We start from the raw sequence: 25,487 nt of genomic DNA, 5'->3' as shown, positions 1-25,487 counted from the left end.
TTGTACAAGTAACACGCCATGGCCACTACATCTACCCATAACTATTTGCCAAGATTGGCATTGGAAAGCAAACGCCTAGCTTTCTCAAGTAATGTGCGATTCATTCTTTTTGCTAACCCATTATATTGCGGCGTGCCCCTTACTGTCTAGTGTCTAGCAATAACCTGTTGCACACAAAATTACTTGAAAGGACTATAGGTATACTCAATACTATTATCATACCTCAAAGTCTTTATCGTTTTTTCTGTGTGATTCTCAGCAATTGCTTTCCACCTTTTAAATGTCTCAAAACTTCATCCTTAGACTTCAAGATATACCCACACATAGCGTGTATAATCATCGATAAAAGAGACATAATACCAGTTATCTCCTTTAGAAGCCACTTTAGAGGGTCCCTACACATCCGAATGCACATAATCCAAGATGTCTCTCGTCTTGTGCTTGCTTGTATCGAACTTGACTCTGCACTGCTTGCCATAGACACAATATAATGCTCACAGAATTCCATACTTGGTTTCTCCAAGTCTTTCAGTAGCTCTCGCTTGCATAACTCAAACAATCCCTTTTAACTCATATGCCTAAGGCGCATATGCCACAATTTTGTGCACTCAGAATTATCATCACATGTACCCACTACTACATCATCTATCATTGTAATATCCAACATAGTATACAAGTTTCCATATCCTTGACCCTTCATAATGACTAAAGAGCCACTTAAGATCTTTAGGACTCCACCATTTCCCATAAACTTGTGGCCTTTGGAATCCAAGGTACCAAGAGAAATGAGGTTCTTCTTTAATTCAGGAACACGCCTCACATTGGTTAAAGTCTTTACCACACCATCATGCATCTTGACTCGTATAGTTCCAATCCCAACCGTCTTACAAACAACGTCATTGCCCATCAAAACAGAACCTCCACTCAAGTTCTCATAGGTAGCAAACCACTTCTTATTTGGACATATGTGGTAGAACACCCGAAATCAAGAATCCACTTATTGGTCATGTGGTCGTCTTGTGTAGACACCGAAAGACTTACATCATCCCCATCGAAGCCGGAAGCAAGACTTGCTTCACTAACATCCTCATTCTCTAACTTATCACTCATCTTGTTACTCTTTTCGGGCTAAGGTAATTCAATCACTTAGATAATGCCCATTTTTCTTGCAATTGTAGCACTGTACATGTTTTAAAGGCTTCTTAAAACTATCCTTCCACTTACTTATGGAAGTCTTCTCATTCGACCTCACTCTTGCCGTCAATTCTTGTGCTTCTTTATCAAACTTATCTTCTTCAAACTTCACACTAGACATCTTGGGATCCATTTCAACAAGTCACACAAAGTAACCCACAAAGAAATTAAATTGGGAATTTTATCAAACACCTTGTCTTCATAAACTTGAGCACTATGGAAGTTAACCCAAAACTCAAATTCCAAGGTCGTAAACCTCGCTCTGATACCAATTGTTGTGCACAAACGCGGAAGCTAACAACAACAACTAGATCACCCACAAAGATGTGATCTTTCACACAAGACAAAGGTTCCAACAAATACCTCAAGCAACAACCCAACAACAATATCAACAAACAAGCATCATATTAACAAGTAAAGAACACACGTACACCACAACACAAGGATTTAAGGTGGTTCGGCAATGTGCCTACGTCCACACCGTGAAATCAATGATTTACTAGATGAACAAGATAGAGGATTACAAGAGGAGCTCTCACTTCGCTCACTAAGAATGATTTCTCACTAATACTCACAAAAAATGTTCTCTCTCAAATCTCTCTTTTGTTCTAGGTTAAGTTCTCTCAACTTTCTTACAAAGAAAAAAGTTAGACTCGACTATATGATCATCTCCTACATGTGTGTTTTATTACCCTTATATTACTGTATTACAGTATTTCTTACGCTTAATGAAAAAACAACTCATAGCTTTTATTGTCTTTTTTAGGTTACTGAGAATTTCAGATTATTTATCATAAAAGCTGCCTCTTAGCACTAAAAGGAGCCTTAATCATGCTTATTATGAAGACTAGAAGTTGCTATGAAAAAGTGTTGAAAAAGTCAAAGTCAACGGTCAAAATCAAAGGTCAAAACCCTCAACTCATAAGACCAGAGATGGAGGCCCTTATCTTAAAATATGGCATTCTCCAAAACCTATCTTGGTCAAGAAGAAATCAAAAAGCAAAAGCAAAAGCAAAAAGTGAAGTATGAAGTGTTTCAATTATAACAGAGAAGGGCAAATCAGTAAAAGGTAAAAGTAGGGGTATATAATCTAAAAGTTAGGGAGAGAGAAGAAACCTAGACTTAATCTAGTGTCATGTAGGATTTAATTTCTAGTCATTTATTTTTCAAGTCTTTTTACTTTATTGTTCTTCATTTTCTTTTCATTTCAATCTTGTTATTTTGCTTATTTCAATCAATCAATTAATCTTATTTTGTTGTTCTTTGTTTCAACCTTCATTTCAATACTTTCTTTCATTGTTTTGAATCATTTCCATCTTAAACAACTTGAGTTTTAATGTTTTTCATTCATAAACTAAACTAGTTCTAAACTAAGAGTTTACCTTCTTCCTTCAAACTCCCATCATTCAAACTTTAAACAATCTAGGATGAACCACGTCAAAAACAAACTTTGAGATACTCTAATCTAGTCTACTTCACTATCTCACAAAGAAAAAGTTAGTTTGGTCAAAACCCAAACTGTTTTTTTATAGTGGGCCAAAATTTCAGTGTAAAAACACAATCTCGATTTACAGGAGAAAAATTGAAACTTGGTGTGTAGAGTCTAGGGCGCGTGCGCGCCTTGGGAAAGGCATTGGAGGGCGTGTGTGCCCCTTCTTCTTGACCAACTTCCAGTACCTTCACTTTGTGAAAAGAAAGAAAAAAAAAATTAACTTCTTTTCTTAGGCTAAGGGGCGTGTGCGCCTTGGGAAAGGCATTGGAGGGAGTGTGCGCCCCTTCTTCTCTTCTAACGAACAATATCAAAATGGCCAAAATAACACTCTCTTTCATCCCTCCTATTTTTCTTTGTTAGGTTTAGGTAGATGTCAAAACAAATTGTAAATTTTTTGATGTTTTTTGTCAAATTCTATTTTCTCATAACTTAAATGGAGGTTCAACATAAACCCATCTCACATTTCATATTGTTAGGGTTATGCTTTATCTAATTTGTAGAAATTCGTACTTTTGGGTTTCTTGATTAGATTTCCATTTGTTCTTCTTGCATTGATTCTTTATGTTCTTAGTGCTATCATATGGATTCTTGGGACTGTTATTAGTTGCTTGTGCCCCTACTATTTCTGTTCTGTTGGATTGGCGAATTATGTGATGTCTCTCATTAAGCTTCCGATTAGTATAATCATATGGTTCATTGATCAGATTCCTTGTTGATCTTCAAGCTTGATGATTGTCAAATAATTCTTTGTTGTTTCACTCATTTTTTTTTCTGGAAGACTTTATATACTAAGGTATTGTAAAGGTAATAATTGGGTGTACCTTACATGTGTAGGAAATTTAGGGAGAATGATGTTCTGACTGAGTTCGAATGATCGAACTACCTATGTATCCAGTTCGGTGACAAATTGGAATCAAGTCAGTTCGTAGTTCGTATTAGAATTTGGTTGATCGAATGATCGATGGTGAATTGAGAAGATGGATAGTGGAGAAGAAGCATCGAATTCTCCTCTTTTGTTAGAGAGTGAAGAAGAAATATGTAGAATTCCCTCCCCTCTTTGGTGCTCCATTCATATCAATTGAATGAGATCCACTTTTGGTGCTCCATTTATTGATGATATTTAGTATTGCATTGATAGCTATGCATGTATTCATGTTCATTTTGTAACCATTTGGTAACTCATGACTCTTGAGATGACCAATTGAAATGATCCAATAAGTTAGTCTCAAGATATGATTAATGGCAATGACACGTGTCGCAAATATATTGATGACAATATATGTCCCTCACACAGCCCCTTCTCGTTAGGTCGTGCTTTCGTAAGAACGATCTGACGAGAGATATAATTTGACACGTGTCTAAGTGGAACAGTGAGCGTGTTGGAGCTTGTGTGAGTGTTCTGCTCTAGTGAGCGTAGGTCTAGGGCCCTTAGTGCTTAAGCATTCTGCTCGAGTGAGTGTAGGTCAAGGGACCATTTAGCGCTTATGTAAGCGTTCTTCTCCAGTAGGTCGAGGGACTTTATAGCACTCATGTAAGCGTTTTGCTGCAGTAGGTCCAGGGACCTTTTAACACTTATGTAAGCGTTCTGCTCTAGTAGGTCAATGGACCTTTTAGCACTTCTGTAAGCGTTCTGCTCCAATAGGTCAAGGGACCTTTTAGCGCTCATGTAAGCGTTCTGCTCCAGTGAGCGTAGGTCGAGGGACCCTTAGTGCTTAAGTATGCATTTTTCTTGAGTGAGCATAGGTCAAGGGACCTCTTAGTGCTTAAGTAAGCGTTCTGCTCCAGTAGATCAAGGGACCTTTTAGCGATTATATAAGGGTTCTGCTCCAGTAGATCAAGGGACCTTTTAGCGCTTATGTAGGCGTTTTGCTCCAGTAGCTCAAAGGACCTTTTAGCGCTTATGTAAGCGTTCTGCTCCAGTAGGTCAATGAACCTTTTAGCACTTATGTGAGCATTTCCCTCGAGTGAGCATTTTGCTCAAGTGAACGATGTGGCCCATGGGAGCCTGGTGCTTTTAGAGAGCATTCTGCACTGAGTCGGTCCTAGAAGTATAGGTCCCCAACTAGTGAGAAGTAGTGGGCTATGTCGCCTTTAAGCTCGAGTGAGTATTTTTCTCTTAGAGAGCGTTCTGCACTAAATTGATCCTAGAAGTGTAGGTTCTCAATTAGCGAGAAGTGGTTAAGCTATGTAGCCCTTGAACTCGAGTGAGTGTTTTGCTCTTAGAGAGCGTTCTGCACTGAATTGATCCTAGAAGTGTAGGTCCTCAATTAGGGAGAAGTGGTTGAGCTATGTAGCCCTTGAGCTCGAGTGAGCATTTTCTTGTATAGAACATTTTAGCTCTAGGGAGCATTTGAGTTCGAGTGGGCATGTTGCTCTAGTGAGCGTTCTGATTTGGAGATCGCAATTGATAGCTAGTCTTAAATTGGCGTTACTATAATTGAACCGAACTTGATCTTTAGTAGGGCATCAAGTTAATTGGTTGATAGCTAGCCTTTTTGGAGTTTAATTGACCTGTGAAAATGAGAGCTAGCACCAAAAAGTTAGTACAAATTAACAGTAGTAATTCTGGAGATGTGTTGAGCATTGAGCTCAAATAATAACTGAATTAAATGTGTCTAGATGGCAATAAATAGCCCCAGTTTGGAGATGGTTTTTTCTAGCCCACAGTTTGGAGCTTGAATGACCTGCACTAGATCGAACTAATACCGAAAAGGAATTAGAACAAAATAAATGGTACTTTCGTCAATAAATCGAGCATTGAACTCAAAATGCTAGGTTGTATGTGTGCATGTGGCTGTAGCTGGCCCCGGCCTCTTCGGAGTGTAAGCGCCCTTCCAAGGAGCAAGCTGCACAGCTAATGCAGCTAGGCACCTATATGTTCTAAGTATAGTCAACCTGCAAAGCACCCATCCATCTATAACAGAAAGGTCATTAGTAGATGAGGTCGTCCAAAATGTATTAGAAATAGTCACGTCCTCTTTCTGTTACTGCCCTTAAACCTTATTACAGCATAATAAAAGATTTAGTCCAAGAACAGAAATAGCATCCTCAGTGTATGTAACGGCTACTCAAAGCGAATAGCTTGCCGATTCCATGAGCGAGCTGAATTTTTGTTTGATTGACTGACCACAATTGATTTCTTGACCAGTGCACAATGGAATTAGTAGTTCCTGTAGATTATGCATAATTTCTGCAGATATGTATGCATGCTCCCACAAAACGTTGAGTTATATCATTGGTATTTATCATTCTCAATCCATGGCTACCACAACAGGCAACAGGTCATATGTTGGTAGGTAAGGGCCACCAGATTGAATACGTACTATGCTCAGGTCAGCATGTAAAATAATGGAGACCAGAAGTAATGGTAGCCCTGATAGAGTCGTCTCTAGCCAAGGGCATAGGAAGGACTAACATGGCATATTCCACTCTTCATGTGAAATGATATTGAATGCAAATAATCACTGTTTTTATACAAGATTGGCAAAGGTGTAAAGCCCCTTGTTCAATTTTGAACGGCCTCCCTCACCAACTAATGAGAAGTTAAGTAATCCAAGTATTACCAGCTCCATTTGGCTTTTTTAAACAAAGATAAATTGTATTCAAGTAAAAAACAGTTTGCAGAAGATATGTCTCTGTAGAAATACCTTGACCAGCTTAAAATTTTGGATTCTGGTGCTGAGAACTAACGACTTCACCAGCACTAGGCAGTAAATGCGACTAGGTACAATGCATTGTAAATTGAGAAGTGAACAAATAGTCTCGAACTGAGTAGTTCGCAATGAAGCGAGTGATTGCTGCATTTTTTGCATTTGCTTTCGCTTGTTGTCTGCCAATAGTCTCGAACTAAGTGTATATATGAAAGAAATTGAAAGGCAAGTTATGAACATCATATATGAATTAGATAAAATAGAAGTGATACTCAAGGGTCCATGCCGATTGAGGTCTAGCTTTGGCAATATTAAAGAACTTGTTTTTGCATGCTAAACCACATAGACCAATGTCATCCTAAACCGATTAAGCTTATTGTCATCCATTGAATGTAGTGCTCCTGAATACTAAACAATTGATAAGAAACTCTGATGAGAGGCTCAGCTAGGAGTTTCGCAAAGCGACCTGTTAACTTGGAGATATATACCGACCTGCTATATCAAACTGAAACTAGGGTGTCTTGTAGACTAATGGTACATCTAGAATACATATTCATCAATGATGTGAGGGTAGTAATAACGTAATTAGGCCATATGCCCATATGTATGCTTGCTAGTTTGTGTATGCTTATGTGATTCAACAAGACAATGAAAAAAATTGTCTTATACAAGATAGCATGAGTCTGATAATTGAAATGTGTGTTTTAGCCTTTAATTCACATGTGAAGTTTTGAATAAAAGATAGTTAGAGAAACTTATCATCATATTTATGAAGATCGAGTCTGGCTATAGAAAAATCCAATGTTGATCAGCAGCATCGTAGTCGTTAACATTGAAATTTCAATATTCATCAACAGCATACATGACTTTTCACCAACGCTTCATGGGCTTGGAAATGAAAGTTTGTGTGGAAAATTATTCTCGAAGTAGACTGAATTTCTAAGAAATTCGATCCACGGACGGCGCCAATGTAAAGGTAATAATTGGGCATACCTTACATGTGTAGAAAATTTAGGGAGAATGATGTTGTGATTGAGTTCGAATGATCGAACTGCCTACGTATCCAGTTCGCTGACAAATTGGAATCAAGTCAGTTCGTAGTTCGTATTATAATTTGGTTGATCGAATGATCGATGGTGAATTGAGAAGATGGAGAGTGGAGAAGAAGCATCGAATTCTCCTCTTTTGTTAGAGAGTGGAGAGGAAATATATAGAATTCCCTCCCCCCCTTTTTGGTGATCCATTCATATCAATTGAATGAGATCCACTTTTGGTGCTCCATTTATTGATGATATTTAGTATTGCATTGATAGCTATGCATGTATTCATGTTCATTTTGTAACCATTTGGTAACTCATGACTCTTGAGATGACCAATTGAAATGATCCAATAAGTTAGTCTCAAGATATGATTAATGGCAATGACACGTGTCGCAAATATATTGATGACAATATATGTCCCTCACAGGTATCTTGATAAGTGATGTGATTTGCGATATACTAAAGTCTTAGGAGTGCGGGATTTCTGGCATTGGTGAATTTTGGAGTATCTTTCTTGTAAACTTTCAACAAATTGCTTGTTAATGTGTGTGTGTGTGCTGTGGACTTGGGTAGGTTTGTGTGTTCCATGTTATGTGTGCAAGTGTGTGTATGTATTAGGTGCATATGTTCTGTGTTACAAGTATTTGTAATGGGGTATTGTGTGTTGTTCTAAAAAATGTGTGTGTGTGTAGAATGGATTGTGGTGCTGTGATTAATTGTGGTTGCAGGAGTTCTAGTTGTGGTGTGTGGTGGTGTTGCCATGTTTACCTAGTTTGCTGCAATTTTCGATTGTAAGTATACTTATGACAAGATTAATTTTTCGTATGCAATTATATTATTTTCAATGATACCTATCTTGTTGTAAGTATGATGCAACACCCAATTGTTAGCCTTGAAGTGTTCTTGTTTTGTAGCTGACATATCAATTCCAATCATGTGAAGCAACACTTAAGCTTTTCATGCATGAAGTGCTCTGCCAACTCTAGCTAGTTCTGATCAAGTATGATTTCCTTTAATTACTTTATTTGTGTTTTATAACCTGTGGATGTTTCTACCATGGAATGTTTTATGATATATTCTCTGTCTAGTGGCCTACATGTTTGTGTGTTTGAAAAAAATGTGTGACTAAATATTTTGGATCCAACATCTTGAGTTCTTAACCTTGAATTTTGATAATCTCTTAGCTATTAACAACTTAAAAGTTTTTCAAATTATATGTACTGCCCTTCCAATTCCCTTTATGTCTGCATTGGTTCACTTACTTTAGGCTTCAATCGATTTGGGACTGAATATACACCCATTTTTTGGGTTTGAATAATTCATGAAGTCTATACATTTTTTGTTGTTGTTGTTGTTGTTATACTTAATCTCTTGTTTATTGCAAACAATTGCCCATTTATTGTCTAGGCAACCAATAGTTTCATTGCGTCCATCTCTACAAAATCGTGAGTTGCAAAGAATTGGCGGTATAGTTTTGCCTTTGGAGGATTGCTTGGTGATCGAGAGGGGATACTTCAATTTATTGAGCTAGAGGAGAGACCTTTGGTACCTTGAAGTGGCATTTACAGTTCTATAGCTTAAAGCCCTTACTGATCATGCAGTTCAAATTTCTTTTTTACGATCTTATAAAGACTACTTGTTTGTTTAAAAAAGTTTTTGTTGAAATTTGAAGTATGAAATAAATGTAAATATTTTTCTTCTGCTCACTCACTGTGTTCCATTTAATTTATGTATGATATGCACACTTTATATTAGTTGAATAATTATCAAGTACAACATACAAGCACGCACAATGAATAACGTATAACAAAAACAACAACATGCTCTCTAACTTGTATATTGTCGTCTTTCAGCATGCCCTCTGATCAAGTGTTACTACCCCTATGCCTATAGATGAAACACTTACCAAGATTAGGTCGAAAGAAAGTTCAGCTCGAATATGTAAAAGTTGGTGAAATTATCCCTTTATTCACGAAATCCCACGACTTGAAAACCACTTTGGCAAATGAGAGTTGGGAACCTGAACAGCACATAGGAGATTTGAATTTGGTGAAGTTAGGAACTTAACCATAAGAGTAGCTATAATTTTTAAATCTTAAATAAATATTCTAAAAACACAAAAAAATGAAATATTTGTCGCAACAAATTTTGACAATCAAACACTAGCAAATTGTTGCAAATCATGTCAAATGATATTTACCACAATATCATCAAACAGTGACAAATATAAATTTGTCATAAATTATTTATATTTGTGACATGGTGGCAAAATTTGCCATTGCCACAACTCCTATCAAAAGATAGCCCTTAACCAATCCAAGCGTCTTGGGTAAAACGGTCAATTCGATAAATAAAATCCAAAAGCACTGGTAGCCGTCAAAGACACGAATTTGATTTTTGACTTTACTTTTGATGGACCTACTTCGCGTGGACGAACATAAAGAAGATACAAAGTCTTACTTTGAGCATGGATAAGATAAGGTTTTTTAGTTGGGTCTTATTCAGTCATCCCATAAATCCTGTATGCTCATTTATGCTTGGAATATACTCATTCATCGTAAACTCGTCCCACATGGCCTATTTATTTTGAGTTCTCGTAAAGATTGGATCATCTAGACCAAGGACCAGGGGATGTGCTATGGAGTTAAGAATGTGAATGTCTATGCAAATGTTTGTACTGGTCTTGGTTAAGAAAAGTACACACGCTCTTCGGCATATCGCGTGTAGAATAGACGACTAATAAGTGCGTAACATTATTGCGTGTAGACTAGACGACTAAGCGCGTAACATTATTGCGGAATCTCAATATAGATCAAAATTCTCAACATTTTCCACACTGACTGACTGACTACACAGTCTGAAACAAGAGTAGCATATCTAAATTACTCCAACCTCCACCTAATCCTTTCTCTCACCTATAAATAAAAACATCTTTCCATTTTATCTTCTTTCCAAATAAAAACAATCAAAAAATTATTTTTATTTTATCCCCAACCTTAAAATTTCCAAAATATTTCTCTCCTCTGCAAACAAAACCCTAAAAAACACTCCCTCCCTATGATGTAATTTTTAAAAAATTGGTAACAAAGATTGAATCTTTTTGTCAAAAGAATGACAAGAAGGTGTTCACATTGTAGTAACAATGGACATAATTCAAGAACATGTCCAAATAGAGGAGTGAAATTATTTGGTGTAAGATTAACAGATGGATCAATTAGGAAAAGTGCTAGTATGGGGAATTTAAGTCATTATAATAATGGGAATAGTAATAGTGTTGGGAGTGGTTTAAGTCAGCTTGGTGGTGGTGGTAATAATAATCATTTGAGTTCTTCACCTGGTGATACACCTGAACATGGTGTTGGTGGTGATGATGGTGGTTATGCTTCTGAGGATTTTGTTAAAGGCTCTTCTTCCAGTTGTCGCGAAAGAAAGAAGGGTATGTCTCTTTTTATGATATTGTTATGATAGAATATTGTCTTGTTGAATAGTAAGTTGATTTTATTGGAGATATTGATTTGTTTATGGTAGAAAGTGGAATTGTATTTATGTATTGTTCATTGCTTGTTGATACTTGAGTGAATGAGAGAAGTGGGCGAGTTTTGTGTTTTCGGATAGAAGGGAGGTAGTTTTATGATGTTTATTATATTCTCTGTTAGTGGGAAAGTGAATTATTTGAAAATTTCTATATGTTTATGGTTTTGAGTATTGACGTTTATTGTGGAGAAGAATTGTCCCCCCAAGTCTTGCGAGCACCTATAATGGAAGCTACTTTACAAGGTCTTTTGGGTTAGGTCTATTCTCTGTGGTTTATTGCTCGAGAATTTTTTATTTGGCTGTTGGTTGACGTCATTATGGGCTCATAGGTTTATTTTTACCCCTTGCTGTTTGTTTTGGCGGTGGACATTGGGGAGAAATAGTAAGACATGAAAGTGAAATATGTCTTTTAGATGGCTTGATTGGTGTTGCTCACTTGCAATTTTTAGGTGGCATTGATTCTTTCTGAAATGTTAAATTTTAGGCAATTTATGTAAGTAATTTAAGTTGTAGGATGTTAGGGATGCCGATGTGGGTTAATTGGCGAGTGCAGTAAGATGCAAAAGTTAAAAGTCATCCCAAACCTCACGAAGCACAGACCTACTTGCCATTGATATTCTTCTAAAAATGAAAAGTTGCGACAGAAATTGGTACTTTAGAAGGATTATAGATGGTTACCAACAATCCACCCAAGAAAGATCTTTGGAATTGATTAAACCTTCATTGATGATTATGTTGATTATGTCCAAATTTCTTTGACAGGTGATTGAATCTGATAACTAGGGTATCTAGACTTGCAATTAATAAGGAAACTATCATGGATTCATGCATAGTTCTGACGACTGGATTTCAACATGAAAACCTTAAAATCTAAATCAGCCACATCAAGTCCTCTTTGCAATCAGTTGTGAGTAACAGAAATAGTGTGTTACAAAACAGAGGAGAGAAAGCTTGACTGCTTGAGCTAATGGAAAAGAGAGAAGAAACCTTGTAATGGAGAAAAAAGGAAAATGGGAGGAAACAATCATCTTGGTGCTACATCTTTAGAGAGGAATGGTTTCCACGAGAACAACATAGGCTTCCTGCAATGGGTTTTGGGGAAGAGGGGAAGATGACGTCTTCTTTTCTGGCTTCCTGAGATGCGGAGTGTTTTTTTTTTGTTTCGATAGAATGAGAAAGGAGTCAGTCGAGTTGAGTCCTTTCCCCACGAATAGTTGATAGTAAAAAGGTAGAAAGCATTTTTTTTTTCTTTGGAAACAGTCAAAATTTTGGCTACAAAATAGCCTCTTTACCGGCTCAACTATACCAACTTTAAAAAAAAAAATTATTTATGGGTGTGAAGGTTTAGGAACTATAGCAAAGGACTCTGTAGTCTTTCTTTTTCAAAAAAACCTATTCTAATGTAGAGAAAATTACGAATTATTTGCAATCTTGTTTCTTATACAAGAACCGCTGACCAGTCATTCCCTCTAAAACTGTTGCTAACACCGTTGGCTTATTTCGGCCTTGCCCACTCTAACTCGTTGTAAGCTTTCGAGTATAGATGAACCGAGAATGAGAAAGAATGTTAAGGTCGGAGAACAAGTTATGATTTTCAAGGAGATTGTTTTGAATTCCAGCAGAAACCTTCCCAATTTTTAGAGTTTCTTGATGAATTTGAAGATTAAATTATCAACATAGAAGGCTTCTTTAATTCATATAAAATAATTAGTTTTATTTTGATTAGTTTCTTACCGACTTTTTGGCAAGTATTTATCAAGAAAGTTTGGGTATTGGGGAGGAAGATAATAGAGATGGAAGTGGGACAAGGGCAAGGTGATCTCTGTGAAGTCTTAGGGGTATTAGCAAAGATTCATGTACAAGAGAAGCTAAAACATTGTGAACTTATGGTCAATTTTCAATACAGAAGAATTTGAGTGTTTTCTTTCCCATATAGAGTGGCTATCTTTACTTGGATGGCTTATATTAGGCATATCCAATCAGTTGACATACTTGTTGAGAAGGAATGGATATCGACAACGAATGTAGGGAGGTGGGGGAGGATGTGCTCCATTTAGTATGGGTCTGAAAGGCTAACCGAGCTTGGGATCTCGGATCATTTGCCAATGACAATAGTGTCGGTGCTTTGGAATGAACGAAATCGGAGGATCTTTGAGAACAAGGAGAAGGCTATGCACAAGATCTTGGAGGAAATCAAGGAAGTCTTACATGATTGGTGAAGGGGAGTCACTTCCCTTAGGGAGTCCTTCAAGATTTCATTTGTAGTTGAGATGACATAAATATGTAACGGGATCGTTTTATCCTTGGGAGATACTTTGATCTAGACGTTGTTTCTTACTCTTACTAAGTTCTAGATATCTTGTGAATATGGGTTTTAATTATTGGATTGAAGTATATCTTTTACCGATAAAAAAAAAAGAAGAAAATAGTCTTTGGTAGTTTCCTGTTCATTATCCAAAAAAAAGAAGGGCAGTTTCCTGTTTGAAAATTCTACTAAGAGTATGTCTAGTATTATTCTATATAATGACCTTATCGCTTCAAGCATTAGTTCTGTAACTTCTGTTGTTATTGGTTGATCCTGAGAGATTGAAACTTAATGTGAGTGCTGCTTTGGATAGAACCCCAGGTTTGCCCAAGCCAGAGGGTAGACCTCTCTATCCCTAAAAACACTAGAAATGAGAGATTCAAGTATAGATACACTTATAAGTAGCACGAGGACAACCAAACTTTAGACGAGCGATTGGAAGCTGTTCTGGACGAAGCAAAAACTGAAGAGATTTGGAAGGATGAAGATCGGAGGTTGAAGGTTGAAGGGGTATAGGCTGCAACCAGTAAACAGAAAGAAGAAGGAAGGCTGGGGAAGCAGATCCTAGAGGTGTTCGCAGTGATAGCAAATGGGATGGAATTGACAAAGGGAATATCAGACTAGAGAAGGGGCTGAAGGAGCGAAAGGAAGTTGGAAATTCAGGAGAAAGGTTCAAAAGAATTGAACAAAGGGTTATACTGAATGAGCCAGGAGAAGTGTAGGACCATTTGCTAAATTTTGGTAAGATATGGGGTTTAATGTGACCAAGAGCAAAGGAAAGCTATTGAAACTCGTGCATGAGATGGATCAATGCAAGGTGATGGAGACTATGGTGATTTGGAGGACGGCGAGGAAGAGGGGAGGCTTGATGTTTAGTGTTCCGAAGAGTTTGAAATTGACAAAGAGGGAGAGATACGTGAAACTGAGGAAGAGCTGAGGGGGAGGGTAGATATGAAAGTTGGCTGTTGGAGGAAGGGCTGTGTTCTGGTGGTAACAGGGAAATGATGGGGTGGAGAGTGGTGCGCTGGAAACTGCTTTTTTCAGCCAGGTGGCTCTTTCTAGGATGCTTCTTTTTTCTTTTTCTGCTGTTGGTCCTATAGCTTTGTGCTTGGACTGCATCTTTTCTTCTCTCTTTGGGCTTGCTCTGTAAATAGGGCTGGGATGCTTGGTATACCATATACACGAGGAAATAGGCTTTGGTATACAAATCGTATACGTGAGGGCATTGTGTATTTGAAGTGGATGAGTTTAATTTAATCTTGTTTGTGTATACTTATTCTTTAGAACGCAAGATACAATGATCTTCATATTGTGTTAACATTCCATAAGTCCTCATACTGCCAGTTAAGGGTGGAAATCGAGCTAATCAAGCCGAGCTTTACTATGCTGAAGCTTGGCTTGTTTATTTAGCGAGCTTTGAAATAAACTCAAGCTTGGCTCATATATTATATGAACGAGCCCGAGCCGAGCTTAAGCGAGCCAAGCCAAAGCCAAAGCTGAGCCTGAATAGCTTTGTTATTTTACACTACAAAGATGCTATTTGAGCTTATCGAGCCGAGCTTCATAAAGCTTGTTTGTTACACGAGCTATAATATAGGCTCAAGCTTGGCTCATTTAACTAAATGACTGAGCTCTAGCCAAGCTTAAACGAGCTGAACCCGAGCCGCTTGGCTCAAATTCCACCCTTAAGCACTGGCACACTGTGCCAGTGCTTAGCCTCCTTGCTTATAAAAACAGTGATTCTGGTGATTTGCCATCTATATGTTCTTAACTTTTTATGGCTGATAGATCTGTAGAGATACTACTTGGCCTAGGTGATCGGTTGTCAACATAGTAGTTTACTTGGGTTAATGTTTCCTTAAATATGCTAACATGCAGCACTGCCAAAAATGTACTTAGGGGTCACTGTGCATTAAAGCTTATTTTGCTTGTAATCATTGGAATTCCCGGATTATAGCTTATTGTTGGCACAATGTTCATATCCTTCATGTGTTTGCCGATAGACCATCCTTGAAACCAATGTTCTTACACAATTTATTACTGCATCTTACTTTTATCATTTCTTTTCTGCGAGGTCCCTTTTATTTCATTTTTAGAGGATTCTGTAAAACAGCATTTGTGATGTTGATTTTCAGGTGTGCCTTGGACCGAAGAAGAGCACAGGATGTTTCTACTTGGTTTACAGAAGCTAGGCAAAGGTGATTGGCGTGGAATAGCACGTAATTATGTAATATCAAGGACACCTACGCAGGTGGCTAGCCACGCCCAAAAGCATTTCATCAGGCAAACAAACATGTCCAGGAGAAAAAGGCGGTCCAGCCTTTTTGACATTACAGCAGATGAGGTTAGTGTTTCTCTTGTGATGTTAGATTCATATCTCTCTGTCCTTTTGTGTGTTGCTCTCCATTATTTTACTCTCATTTGTACACCGTGTTTGACTATGTTTTTTCTAAATTAATTGCCACACCTGAGCCATGAATGGGCCCTTGGAGTAGCCACCTTTTGAAAATCTGCATTGCACAGATGAATGTCTGTTTTAAACTCTTGACTAGAGACTTCCTGCAGTATCTCTTTTATCATACTTTCATAGTGATCTTAATTTTTCAAAACTGCTAACAGCGCCAAAACTGTAGAAAAACGATGGTAAGCGTTTGTCTAGATTAGCAAGTTTCATGCATACATTTCCTGAAGAAATCAGCTTTTTGTGTGATTTATTACCTCACTAGCATCTAATATCAATTATGTTTGCGCAGCAAGTAGACACCCCCCAAGTCTTAGCACAAGATCTCTTTCCGATCAGCCACCTACAAGCGGAAACACCGGGGAACCCTTCCTTAGCAGCAACTCCCGCAATAGATGAAGAATGCGAATCGATGGATTCTACCAACTCTAACGATGGAGAAGCTGGTTTACCTAATCCCGAGAGTTCACAGTGCAGTTATCCTGTGATTTTTCCTGCCTTTGTTTCTCCATTCTTTCCATTCTCTTTCCCATTCTGGCCAGGATATACAACAGAGCCGATGATCCAAGAGGCACATGAAGTTGTTAAGCCTACAGCAGTGCATTCAAAGAGTCCAATCAATGTTGACGAGCTGGTGGGCATGTCGAAACTGAGCCTAGAAGGAGAGTCCATTGGTAACTCGGGGTCTTCATCACTCTCTCGAAAATTAGTGGAAGGGACTGCTAGACAGTCGGCATTTCATGTTAACCCGACGACAAGCAGCTCGAGCATGAAATCAAGCAAGAGCACAATCCACGCAGTTTAAAAAAATTCTTTGTCGGGCCTAAAATGATGGGTTAGAATGGTACCGTAAAACCTGCATGTTTCATGTTAATACAAAACAAATAATGTGCAGTTTTGGTTTTTATGTTTTGGTTATTTTATTATTATTTTACTGTAGTTTTCCTTAATAAATTAAGTTGATTAGTAGGAGACCAGCTTAACCCTTGAAAAGTGAAAGCCTCGTCTTCTCTACCTTGTACCATACTATTTCTCTGGAATTGATTGATTTATAACAGTAGTTCTAGGGTCTTTGCCTTTCTTTGATGTCAGATGTTTATGTTTGTGAACTTTTTTTTTTGTGGTTTTGTATGAGGTGGCCGATGTAATATGACTGCGCACCTCAATGTATGGGTGAGGAGGGCGTTTCCCTGGTTTGCGAAGCTCAATAATTTGCAGTTGAATAGAACTAAGTGGTTACCAAAAAAAACAAAATAATAGAACTTGGTCCTTCATCCAGAAAGAAAAAAGTGAGAATTGAATCTAGTTACAGGTGGCAGTCTGAATTTTTAGCTGGTCTTGGTCTTTTCGGACCGGCACTTCAAGTAAAAATACCTTTTTAAGGGGGGTGATGAAGCTGCCTTTCAATTTCTGTAGGTGTTACAGCCCAATCAGTAGATTTTGCACGTAATGTTAATTACAGACTACCAGGTACTAGAGATCTTCTGAAAATAGAGCAATATTTCAGTCATCTGCGAGGATTTAGAGAGGGTAACTTCAGTGTAAAGCACATCAGTAATCCTGACATGATGCATCTTAATTTTTATATTCACTTTTAGACAATAGCATGGTACATTCTTGCTACCCCAGAGTGTATATTCATAAAATCTATATCATCTGCTATCCCTGTTTTTCACATTAGTACATTCTTGCTACCCCAGAGTGTCACATACACTATAAATGCTCTTGAAAGAGACTTCTGGTGGGGAACTAGTAATGGAAAAACTAGACCTCTATACCTAAAAACTTGGAATTTCATCTGCCAACCAAAAAAATCATGAGGATTAGGTATTAGAAACATGGAGTTAGATAACCATGCTCATTTAAGTTGATTTTTTTGCCATATAATCTCTAACCCATCATACTCTTATTTCAGCTTCTGAAATGTAAGTACTTTAACTCTGTAAATATGCCAAGTAGTGTCCCAAAGCCAGGCTCTTCTTGGTTTTGGCAGGGTATGCAACATATTAAATCACATATTATGAATAATTCTATACGGCAGGTAGGTACAGGTATAATATTAACATATGAAAGGATCCTTAGGTCCCTGGGAATCCTATGGGCAAAGTAACTTCTGTGCCACCACCCCCAAACCCTGACATTGAGTTTGTTTCAGAATTCATCAACCAAGATACTAGGAGTTGGAATATACCTCTGTTAGATCAACTCTTTGACATACATACCAGTCATCTGATTCAACATATTTACCTTTCAAGATACCAGTCAGAAGATAGAATAAAGTGGACCTTGACCAATACTGGGACACATTCAGTGAAATCTATGTACCAAGCTCTCACCACTCATGAGTCACAACTCACACTCTAAAACCAATCTTGCATTCTGGCAGAACAAGAACTGCCCTAGATCCACTCTACATGCCTGGAAATGTTATTATGATATTCTGCCTAATAAAGTTCACCTAGCTCAACTCTTTTATGTGCCTGATAAAACTTGCCTGCTGTGTAATATGCATGATGAGTCCATACACCACCTTCTCTTAGGATGCCACTTCACCAAAAATCTCTTAGGTACTACACCCCTTGGAATCTCCAACTCTCTTTTTGAACATTTGCAGGTGCAACAATGGATTGACCTATGGTTCCACCCATCTTCTGTGTGGCCTATTGATAATGATATTGTTGGGGTCCCTATATTTGGACTGAGTTCTGCCTCTATTTGAATAGGCATATATGGCTTGAAAGATGCAATGTATTACATACCAAATTGAAACCTAACATCGTCAAACTGCAGATGTTAGTTACTAAGTTCTTTCAGTCACCACATCACCCAGAAGACATCCCAAGGAATGTAATGCCCACCCAAGTGGTTCCTCCCAACAATAAATGGAAACCACCAGCCAACAACTTCTTCAAACTAAGCACTGATGCTTCATTCAAACAAGGACAACTGTCATGCTATGGATATATTATCAGGAAAACTAATGGTGAGTTTGTTGCTGCAGGACTTGGGCATGGTCGAGATTCCACAACTGAAGATGCAGAAAGCCAAGGAATGCTCCAAGCAATCAGATGGAGCAGACAATTCAACCTACCGTAACTAGAAGTGGAGACTGACTGTAAAAATGTCAGCAGTTTTTTGGAGAAGGGACAAGGAAACATCTCATGACCTCTCAAACCTATCTAAATGATGCACTATCTATTCTGTCATTACTAGACAAAGCTTGTATTAAGTGGGTCAGTAGAACTGGAAACAAAACTGCTCACGCTATAGCTTCTTTTGGTAAAACAAACTCTAACTCTGTAGAATGGTTACTAAACCCTCCTATATGGCTTAGGGACATTCTGCAAGAGGATGGAGACTCCGTAATTAACTCTTCTTAATGTATATATGATGTTTATTGTCAACAAAAAAAAGTTGCAAAGTTGTTTTTGATAGTAGTCCAACTATCACGTTCATCGTTTAGCATTATGGTGTGTTTATGGGGAAACATGGTAGGAAATTCTTTTTTGTTTTTAAAGAAATAGCATTTTGTTCATATCGCATTATATTTATGTAAATGACAATTACATTTTTTTTTCATATGATGGTGAATCCAAATAAGCTCTTTTCCATAATTTTATCCCAATGCTGCACCTTGAGTATTTTTTTAACTTGTGGTATATATTGATGCATGCCCATTTTGAAGTTGGGCAGGTCCATCATTACAAGAGTACAAGTCCTCATCAACATGGAAAAGGACTTGTATGGACTCTATCTGAGATGTCAGAAACACAGGGAGGGTAATTGGTTATGGTAATGAGGTGGATCTGTGAAGAGATACTTGAGCAGGTCTACACTCAGTATTTGATTTGGTGCATGATATTATCTAGATTGGCATGAAGGTCCAGGTCTGTGATCTTAATTATTGCTGATATACTGAATGAGACATACCGCTTCCCATACATTCTATTTTCTCCAGGTTGGGCATGAACTTGCATCAGCTTCAACCACCTATATATTGCAGAAGGACAAGACTCAAGAGTGTAGAAGCCGAACAAGAGGGTGACTTCACAGTGAGCTCAGCTTTTGAAATTGTCAGGAAGAAGGAAAGCAGGGTCTGGTGGGGCAATTGGGTGTGGAGCAGCCACATAAATCCCAGGGCAACAGGCATTGAATGGAAGCTTTTACACAAAGCTGTACCTAGAGATGACAAAGCACAAAGCAGCAGTGTAAATGTTAGCGTCTTAGATGCTACCTAAGCAAATGCAATAAAGAAACACTGGACCATTACTTTGGGACTGCAGGATTTGTAAAAACCATGGCGATGGGTGCATGGCTTGTTCAAACTCAGATTTATAAGTTACAATGTGAAGGAGATACTTGCTGCAGACAAAGCTTGGATCTCCACTTACGAACATGCATGGTCATCTGCAATCCCGCAGTTCATGCTTCAGGAATGAAAGGCAAAGAACTTCATAGTTTTTGAAGACAACATGTGTGATCAAACCAAGCTCAGAATTGCATTAATGACATGAGGACCACAGGACAGCATATGAAAGGTGAACTGTACAGACCAGCTGCTAAACGAGAAAGTGTGAATGATTTTGGCATCACATGTATAGCTGAAATGAATCAAAGGGTTAGGGGGAGAAATCAAACATGTTGCCAACAGAATTTGTAAAACTGAAACCCAATTTATTTACTTAGGAACAAAATCTCTCCGTTATGTAGCTACTTGCAAATGAGGACTTGATGCAGAATTTGTTGTTTTTTTCGTTTTTGTCTTTCTTTAATCTTGTGAATGACAAGTTCAAAGAGATGACAGGACGTGAATATGGCGATGATATGTCATATGTCTTACTAGACACGACTTAAAGACTGTTGGCAACATGTTTTAATTAGTTAAACAGGATGAGCTAAAACAGAACAGTCTACTTTATGAAAATGACCACTGTATAGGATGAGAAAGAGAAAAAAATTTGGACCATTTCTCGATTTGTGCGTGTCATCCTTGCGCAGGGGCCATGCTAATCTTCTCTGTATCGTTCCAATTTTAACGGATGTCCCCGAAGGGACAAAGCTATCTGTTTGCCAAAACAATTTAAAGATAGCTACTACAGTTTCCGAAAGTGATGTGGGACTAAAGTTCAATATAGTTAACCTGGTTCTAGGCTTTTAGGCACAAAGTTGGCCAGAGCATATGAGTCGAGCATTAATATAGCTCGTTCGTTTTTCCGTGTGTTTTCAATATAAACATCATTTACTATCAGTTTTGTTTGCCGTTATCTAGCTCGTTTGCATGCATGAGGTATGAGATTGTGCGAGAGCGGCAAGGACCTCTACAATACATTCACTGAGACGGATCATGGAAATTAACTTTTGAGTACCTTCGACTAATTTCAGTACTAAACCGTGTGGTAAATTGTAGAAAGAGCTTTGTTTTATAGTGTAGTGCAACACTATACCTTGAAGCTCTAAACTACAAGGATATAGTTTCCAAATGTACTTGTTCCATGCCGATGAATGTGATTAAAAGAAATCGTCTGGGCAATGGGTTGTGCATGGATAGTGTTCCATTGCCCAGCTGGCCTGGCTCAATTGAAAAGGTGAAATTTCTTAGTTTTCCAGTCCTTTTGACAGCCACAAGTGAACGTGTAGAGAATGAACAGAAGCTGAATTTTAAGCTCTATAGATCATTGTGCAATTATGAGGGTCTTAGTGAATGTAATGTTCGCCAAGGTATAGTAATACATTTTCAATGGTCGTGGACTAAGAAAACAAATTTGTCTTACAACAATCTTGCAAAGGATCTGACAACACAGTTTTGAAATGTCCTAGGTCAAATTATGTGAGCTTAATAACAGAGCAGTGATCTTACCTGGGTTCTTAATGCACCTTTCTTCCCAAAAAGGTTTTGATACCATCAGCGCTCCATATTTCTAAAACTTGTTATACAGAAATCAGGTTCATTACCAAGTTTTTATTTGATTGCATCAGCTGTGCATCAGTTATGGAGGAAACCGCGAATAAATAAATTGATGCAAAGGGGGAAAATCAAGGAACAAGACGAAACAATAAATAAAAGGTTAAAAAGGTAATCAAAACATCAAAGGTAACATTAAAATGATAATAATCAGTTGCTTTCATCAAAACTCCATTCAGCTTCGAATTGTCGTCTAGCAGCCCACCTTCGCCATAAATGCATAATACATAGTATCCACCATTTACATAATCAAACATCTAAATCTAAGTCTGGATCACAATCAGAAACTAAATCTAAATCTCTCATCATATCTTCAAGTTCATCTAACTTTGCATCCTGTGATCCTGCTTCAGCTTCAAACCAATCTTTCAAGCATGCTGCAGCTTCCCCAATAAGTGGTGGCCAATTCATGCGGAAATCGTTCAATGTCTGCTCACTAGTGGTAAATGCTGCATCTATAGGAACAGAAGAAACAGGAACAGTTAGTAAATCTCTTGCCATTAAGGAAAGAATAGGGTAATTAATTTGTTGTGCTTTCCACCATCCCAGTACATCCAATGTTTCTCTGTTACTGGTCACAAGTGAAGGTTGGTCCAAATACCACTGCAACTCAGATGCATTACTTTGAGAGGAAGCTCTATTACGCATTGCAAAAATGGCAAACGTTGGATCCTCTTCTTGTGCGACAGTAGATTCCATGGGAAGACTTCCTACCAGTTTTTGTTCGTATTCATCATAAAGCTCCTTCAATGCAATTCTGACCACTTCTAAACTCCCCCCTGGCCTATGGGTTTCTTCGTATCCATAAATTATTTCAAAACATACTTCCAGAAAAGATACCTTTATACCTTGGATCCATGCATGTGGCCAATCCTAGAGCAACAGGTATTTCACGCAAACATTTTGTTATCTTGGATTTCATGCTACCAATAATACTTGCATAAGACAGATCAGTTTCATACTTGGATAGAACCAAACAGATATTACTTAACTGGTGGAAGAAAGAACTTGACGAAACATACTTGGACCTCGAACACAGCTTGGTCGACTCATAAAAAACTTTCAGGATATCTCTCATAATGGCAGCATTTTTCCAATCAAGAACAGTAGGAATATACTCATAACTAGAATCAGATAAACGCAATTCCGAAATCCTTTGATATGGTAGAGCTACATCCAACATGAGAAAAGTGGTATTCCAATGAAGTTGATAATCTGGAGGTAATCTTTTGAAATCTATGCCTTCAGTCTTGCACAGTTCCCTGTACTTTTGCTGCACATCCGCACAACTTTCAATGTGTATTAGAGTTTTTCTGATGCATTTAAGAGAGTGACGGAATCCATTTAGTCCCTCTTGCACTATAATGTTAAAGATGTGAGTACCACAAGAGACACAAAATAACTGCTTACCCAAGCCTGAAGCATTCGAGAATAGGGCCTCTTTAAGCCTTTCAGCAACATCACTAGACAGTGCATTGTCTAAGGTTACAGTAAATATTTTCTCATTTAAGCTCCAGCGTGAAATGCTATTATATATCCCCTCAAAAGTACTGATCATATTGAACGATTCATCTTCCAGCATAGGAAAAGAAATAATTTTCTTGTTTAATTTCCAATCACTATCCACAAAGTGAGCTGTTATGCACATATATCGCCGTTCATTGTTTGATGTCCACAAGTTTGACGACAGGCATATCTTTCCAGGAATGGCTTGCAAAATTTTTTTAGTATAGGCCTTTCTTCTCTGAAAAACTTCAGTAGCACATTTATAACAGTTCTACATGGAATGGGCTTAAATTCTGGATTCAATGCCCCTGTCAATTCCAGAAAAGCAGGATCTTCTCCCATTCGAAACGATAATTCACCTGTTATAAGAAATATAACAGTTTCCCGACAAGCTACAGCTTGATCGAAAACAAAATCAGGATTATCCAAGGTAGGTGGTTCCACTTTCTTCCCAATATTTGCAGTGATTTTCATAATGCAGTCTTCAGAGTGTCTCCTAAGATGGGGAGCGCCTGAAAATTCGAAAGGCATGGACTCATTGCAATATTTACACACTGCTTTTGTTTCAACACTTCCATCTTCATCTGTAACCTCTACTTTATCCAAGTGTTTCCACATATCATTGTGAGTTAGTTTGACTTTCCTTCTTTTATTCCCCAGAAGCAAATTATCAGAATCATGAGAACCGATGGATTCTTCTGGGACTATCTATCTCACTAATGGAACCAATGGATTCCCCAGAAGCAAGTTATTCAGGTTACTGTTTTCTTTGATGGTTATTCAGTGTACCAATTTCTTTCCTTGATCATGCATATTACTGTTTTCTTGATGGTTATTCAGGTTATTTTCAGATAGTCATTGACCCTGCTGATCAAGACAAGACCACGTTCACATGTCCATTTGGTACATTTGCATATAAACGAATGCCTTTCGGCCTTTGTAATGCACCTGGTACTTTCCAACGCTGCATGCTTCACATTTTCAATGATATGGTTGAACGTTTTATGGAAGTGTTCATGGACGACTTCTCCATATATGGAGATTCTTTCGATAGTTATCTATCAAATCTTGAAAAAGTCTTTACACGTTGTGAAGAGAAAAACCTTGTTCTTAATTGGGAAAAATGTCATTTCATGGTTACAAAAGGAATAGTTTTAGGACATATCGTTTCAAAGGACGGAATCGAAGTCGACAAAGCTAAGATAGAAAAAATTGCTTCACTTCCTATACCAAAATCAGTTCGAGACATTCGTGCATTTTTAGGACACGCAGGTTTCTATAGGAGATTTATTCAAGATTTCTCAAAGGTTGCTCGACCTTTAACCAATCTCATGCTTAAAGATGCCGTTTTTTATTTCAGTTTCAATTGCAAACAAGCTTTTGAAATTTTAAAAAATGCATTAACTACCGCTCCCATAATTCAACCACCTGATTGGTCTAAACCTTTTGAATTAATGTATGACGCGAGCAACTATGCTATTGGAGCTGTACTAGGGCAACGCCAAGAAGATAAGCCAGTTGTCATTTACTATGCGAGTAAAACCCTTAATGAAGCTCAACGTAACTATACCACCACTGAGAAAGAGTTTCTCGCCGTTGTATATGCTTTGGATAAGTTTTGTCCTTACCTAGTGGGTTCTCCAACTATTGTCTACACTGACCATGCGGCACTTCGTTATCTATTAGCGAAAAAAGATGCAAAACAAAGGTTGATCCGATGGATTCTCCTTTTGCAAGAGTTTACTCTATAAATTAGAGATAAAAAAGGTTGCAAAAATGTGGTTGCGGACCATTTATCACGACTTGTCAGTGATGTTGATACTGATACAGAACCTATCTGTGATTCTTTTCCAGATGAACACTTGTACTCTATTTTTTCGTCTCCTTGGTACGCTGACATAGTAAATTACTTAGTTACCGAAGAAGTCCCTTCATCTTGGTCTCGTAATGACCGGAAAAAGTTCTTATCCACTGTGAAATTTTATTTCTGGGATGATCCCTACCTCTTCAAGTATTGTTCCGACCAACTAATCCCATTTTGTTGCATCCCCGATTGGGAACACAATGATGTGTTATCCTTCTGTCATGAACAATCTTGTGGTGGTCATTTTAGTGGTAAGAAAACTGCGGCCAAGGTCCTACAATGTGGATTCTATTGGCCAACACTGTTTAAAGATGCACATGAACATTGCAAAGCATGCAACGCCGCCGGCAGCTAGGACGCATTACTCAACGCAATATGATGCCCTTAAATCCCATTTTAATTGTGGAAATCTTTGATGTATGGGGCATTGACTTCATGGGTCCATTTCCAAATTCACTTGGCTTCCTATACATACTAGT

At 38.0% G+C, this 25,487-nt stretch overlaps 1 protein-coding gene, 2 long non-coding RNA genes and 1 other non-coding gene across 4 annotated transcripts; 1 reads left to right on the top strand and 3 right to left on the bottom strand.

Moving 5' to 3' along the window:
• Positions 1 to 10,216: 10,216 nt before the first annotated feature.
• LOC147494300 (myb-like transcription factor family protein) lies at positions 10,217 to 16,755 on the top strand. The gene is made up of 3 exons (XM_086567027.1): positions 10,217 to 10,812; positions 15,351 to 15,559; positions 15,969 to 16,755. Exons 1-3 carry the CDS (start codon positions 10,488 to 10,490, stop codon positions 16,479 to 16,481), a joined length of 1,047 nt encoding a protein of 348 aa, XP_086423153.1. The 5' UTR covers positions 10,217 to 10,487; the 3' UTR covers positions 16,482 to 16,755.
• LOC147494298 (uncharacterized) lies at positions 16,059 to 20,908 on the bottom strand. The gene is made up of 2 exons (XR_015199371.1): positions 19,947 to 20,908; positions 16,059 to 19,855 (listed from the first exon to the last, which is right to left on the bottom strand). It is a non-coding gene; the product is annotated as an uncharacterized LOC147494298 (long non-coding RNA).
• Positions 20,629 to 20,731, bottom strand: LOC147494299 (U6 spliceosomal RNA). The gene has a single exon (XR_015200555.1). It is a non-coding gene; the product is annotated as a U6 spliceosomal RNA (small nuclear RNA).
• An 842-nt stretch (positions 20,909 to 21,750) lies between the features above and the next one.
• LOC147494297 (uncharacterized) lies at positions 21,751 to 22,951 on the bottom strand. The gene is made up of 2 exons (XR_015198541.1): positions 22,631 to 22,951; positions 21,751 to 22,093 (listed from the first exon to the last, which is right to left on the bottom strand). It is a non-coding gene; the product is annotated as an uncharacterized LOC147494297 (long non-coding RNA).
• Positions 22,952 to 25,487: the final 2,536 nt, after the last annotated feature.

The sequence above is a fragment of the Coptis chinensis genome, chromosome 6 (genome assembly GCF_015680905.1).
Source record: "Coptis chinensis isolate HL-2020 chromosome 6, ASM1568090v1, whole genome shotgun sequence".
NCBI lineage: Eukaryota > Viridiplantae > Streptophyta > Magnoliopsida > Ranunculales > Ranunculaceae > Coptis > Coptis chinensis.
The sequence above is the reverse complement of the archived record's forward strand: the minus strand, read 5'-3'. Positions and strand labels throughout refer to the sequence as shown.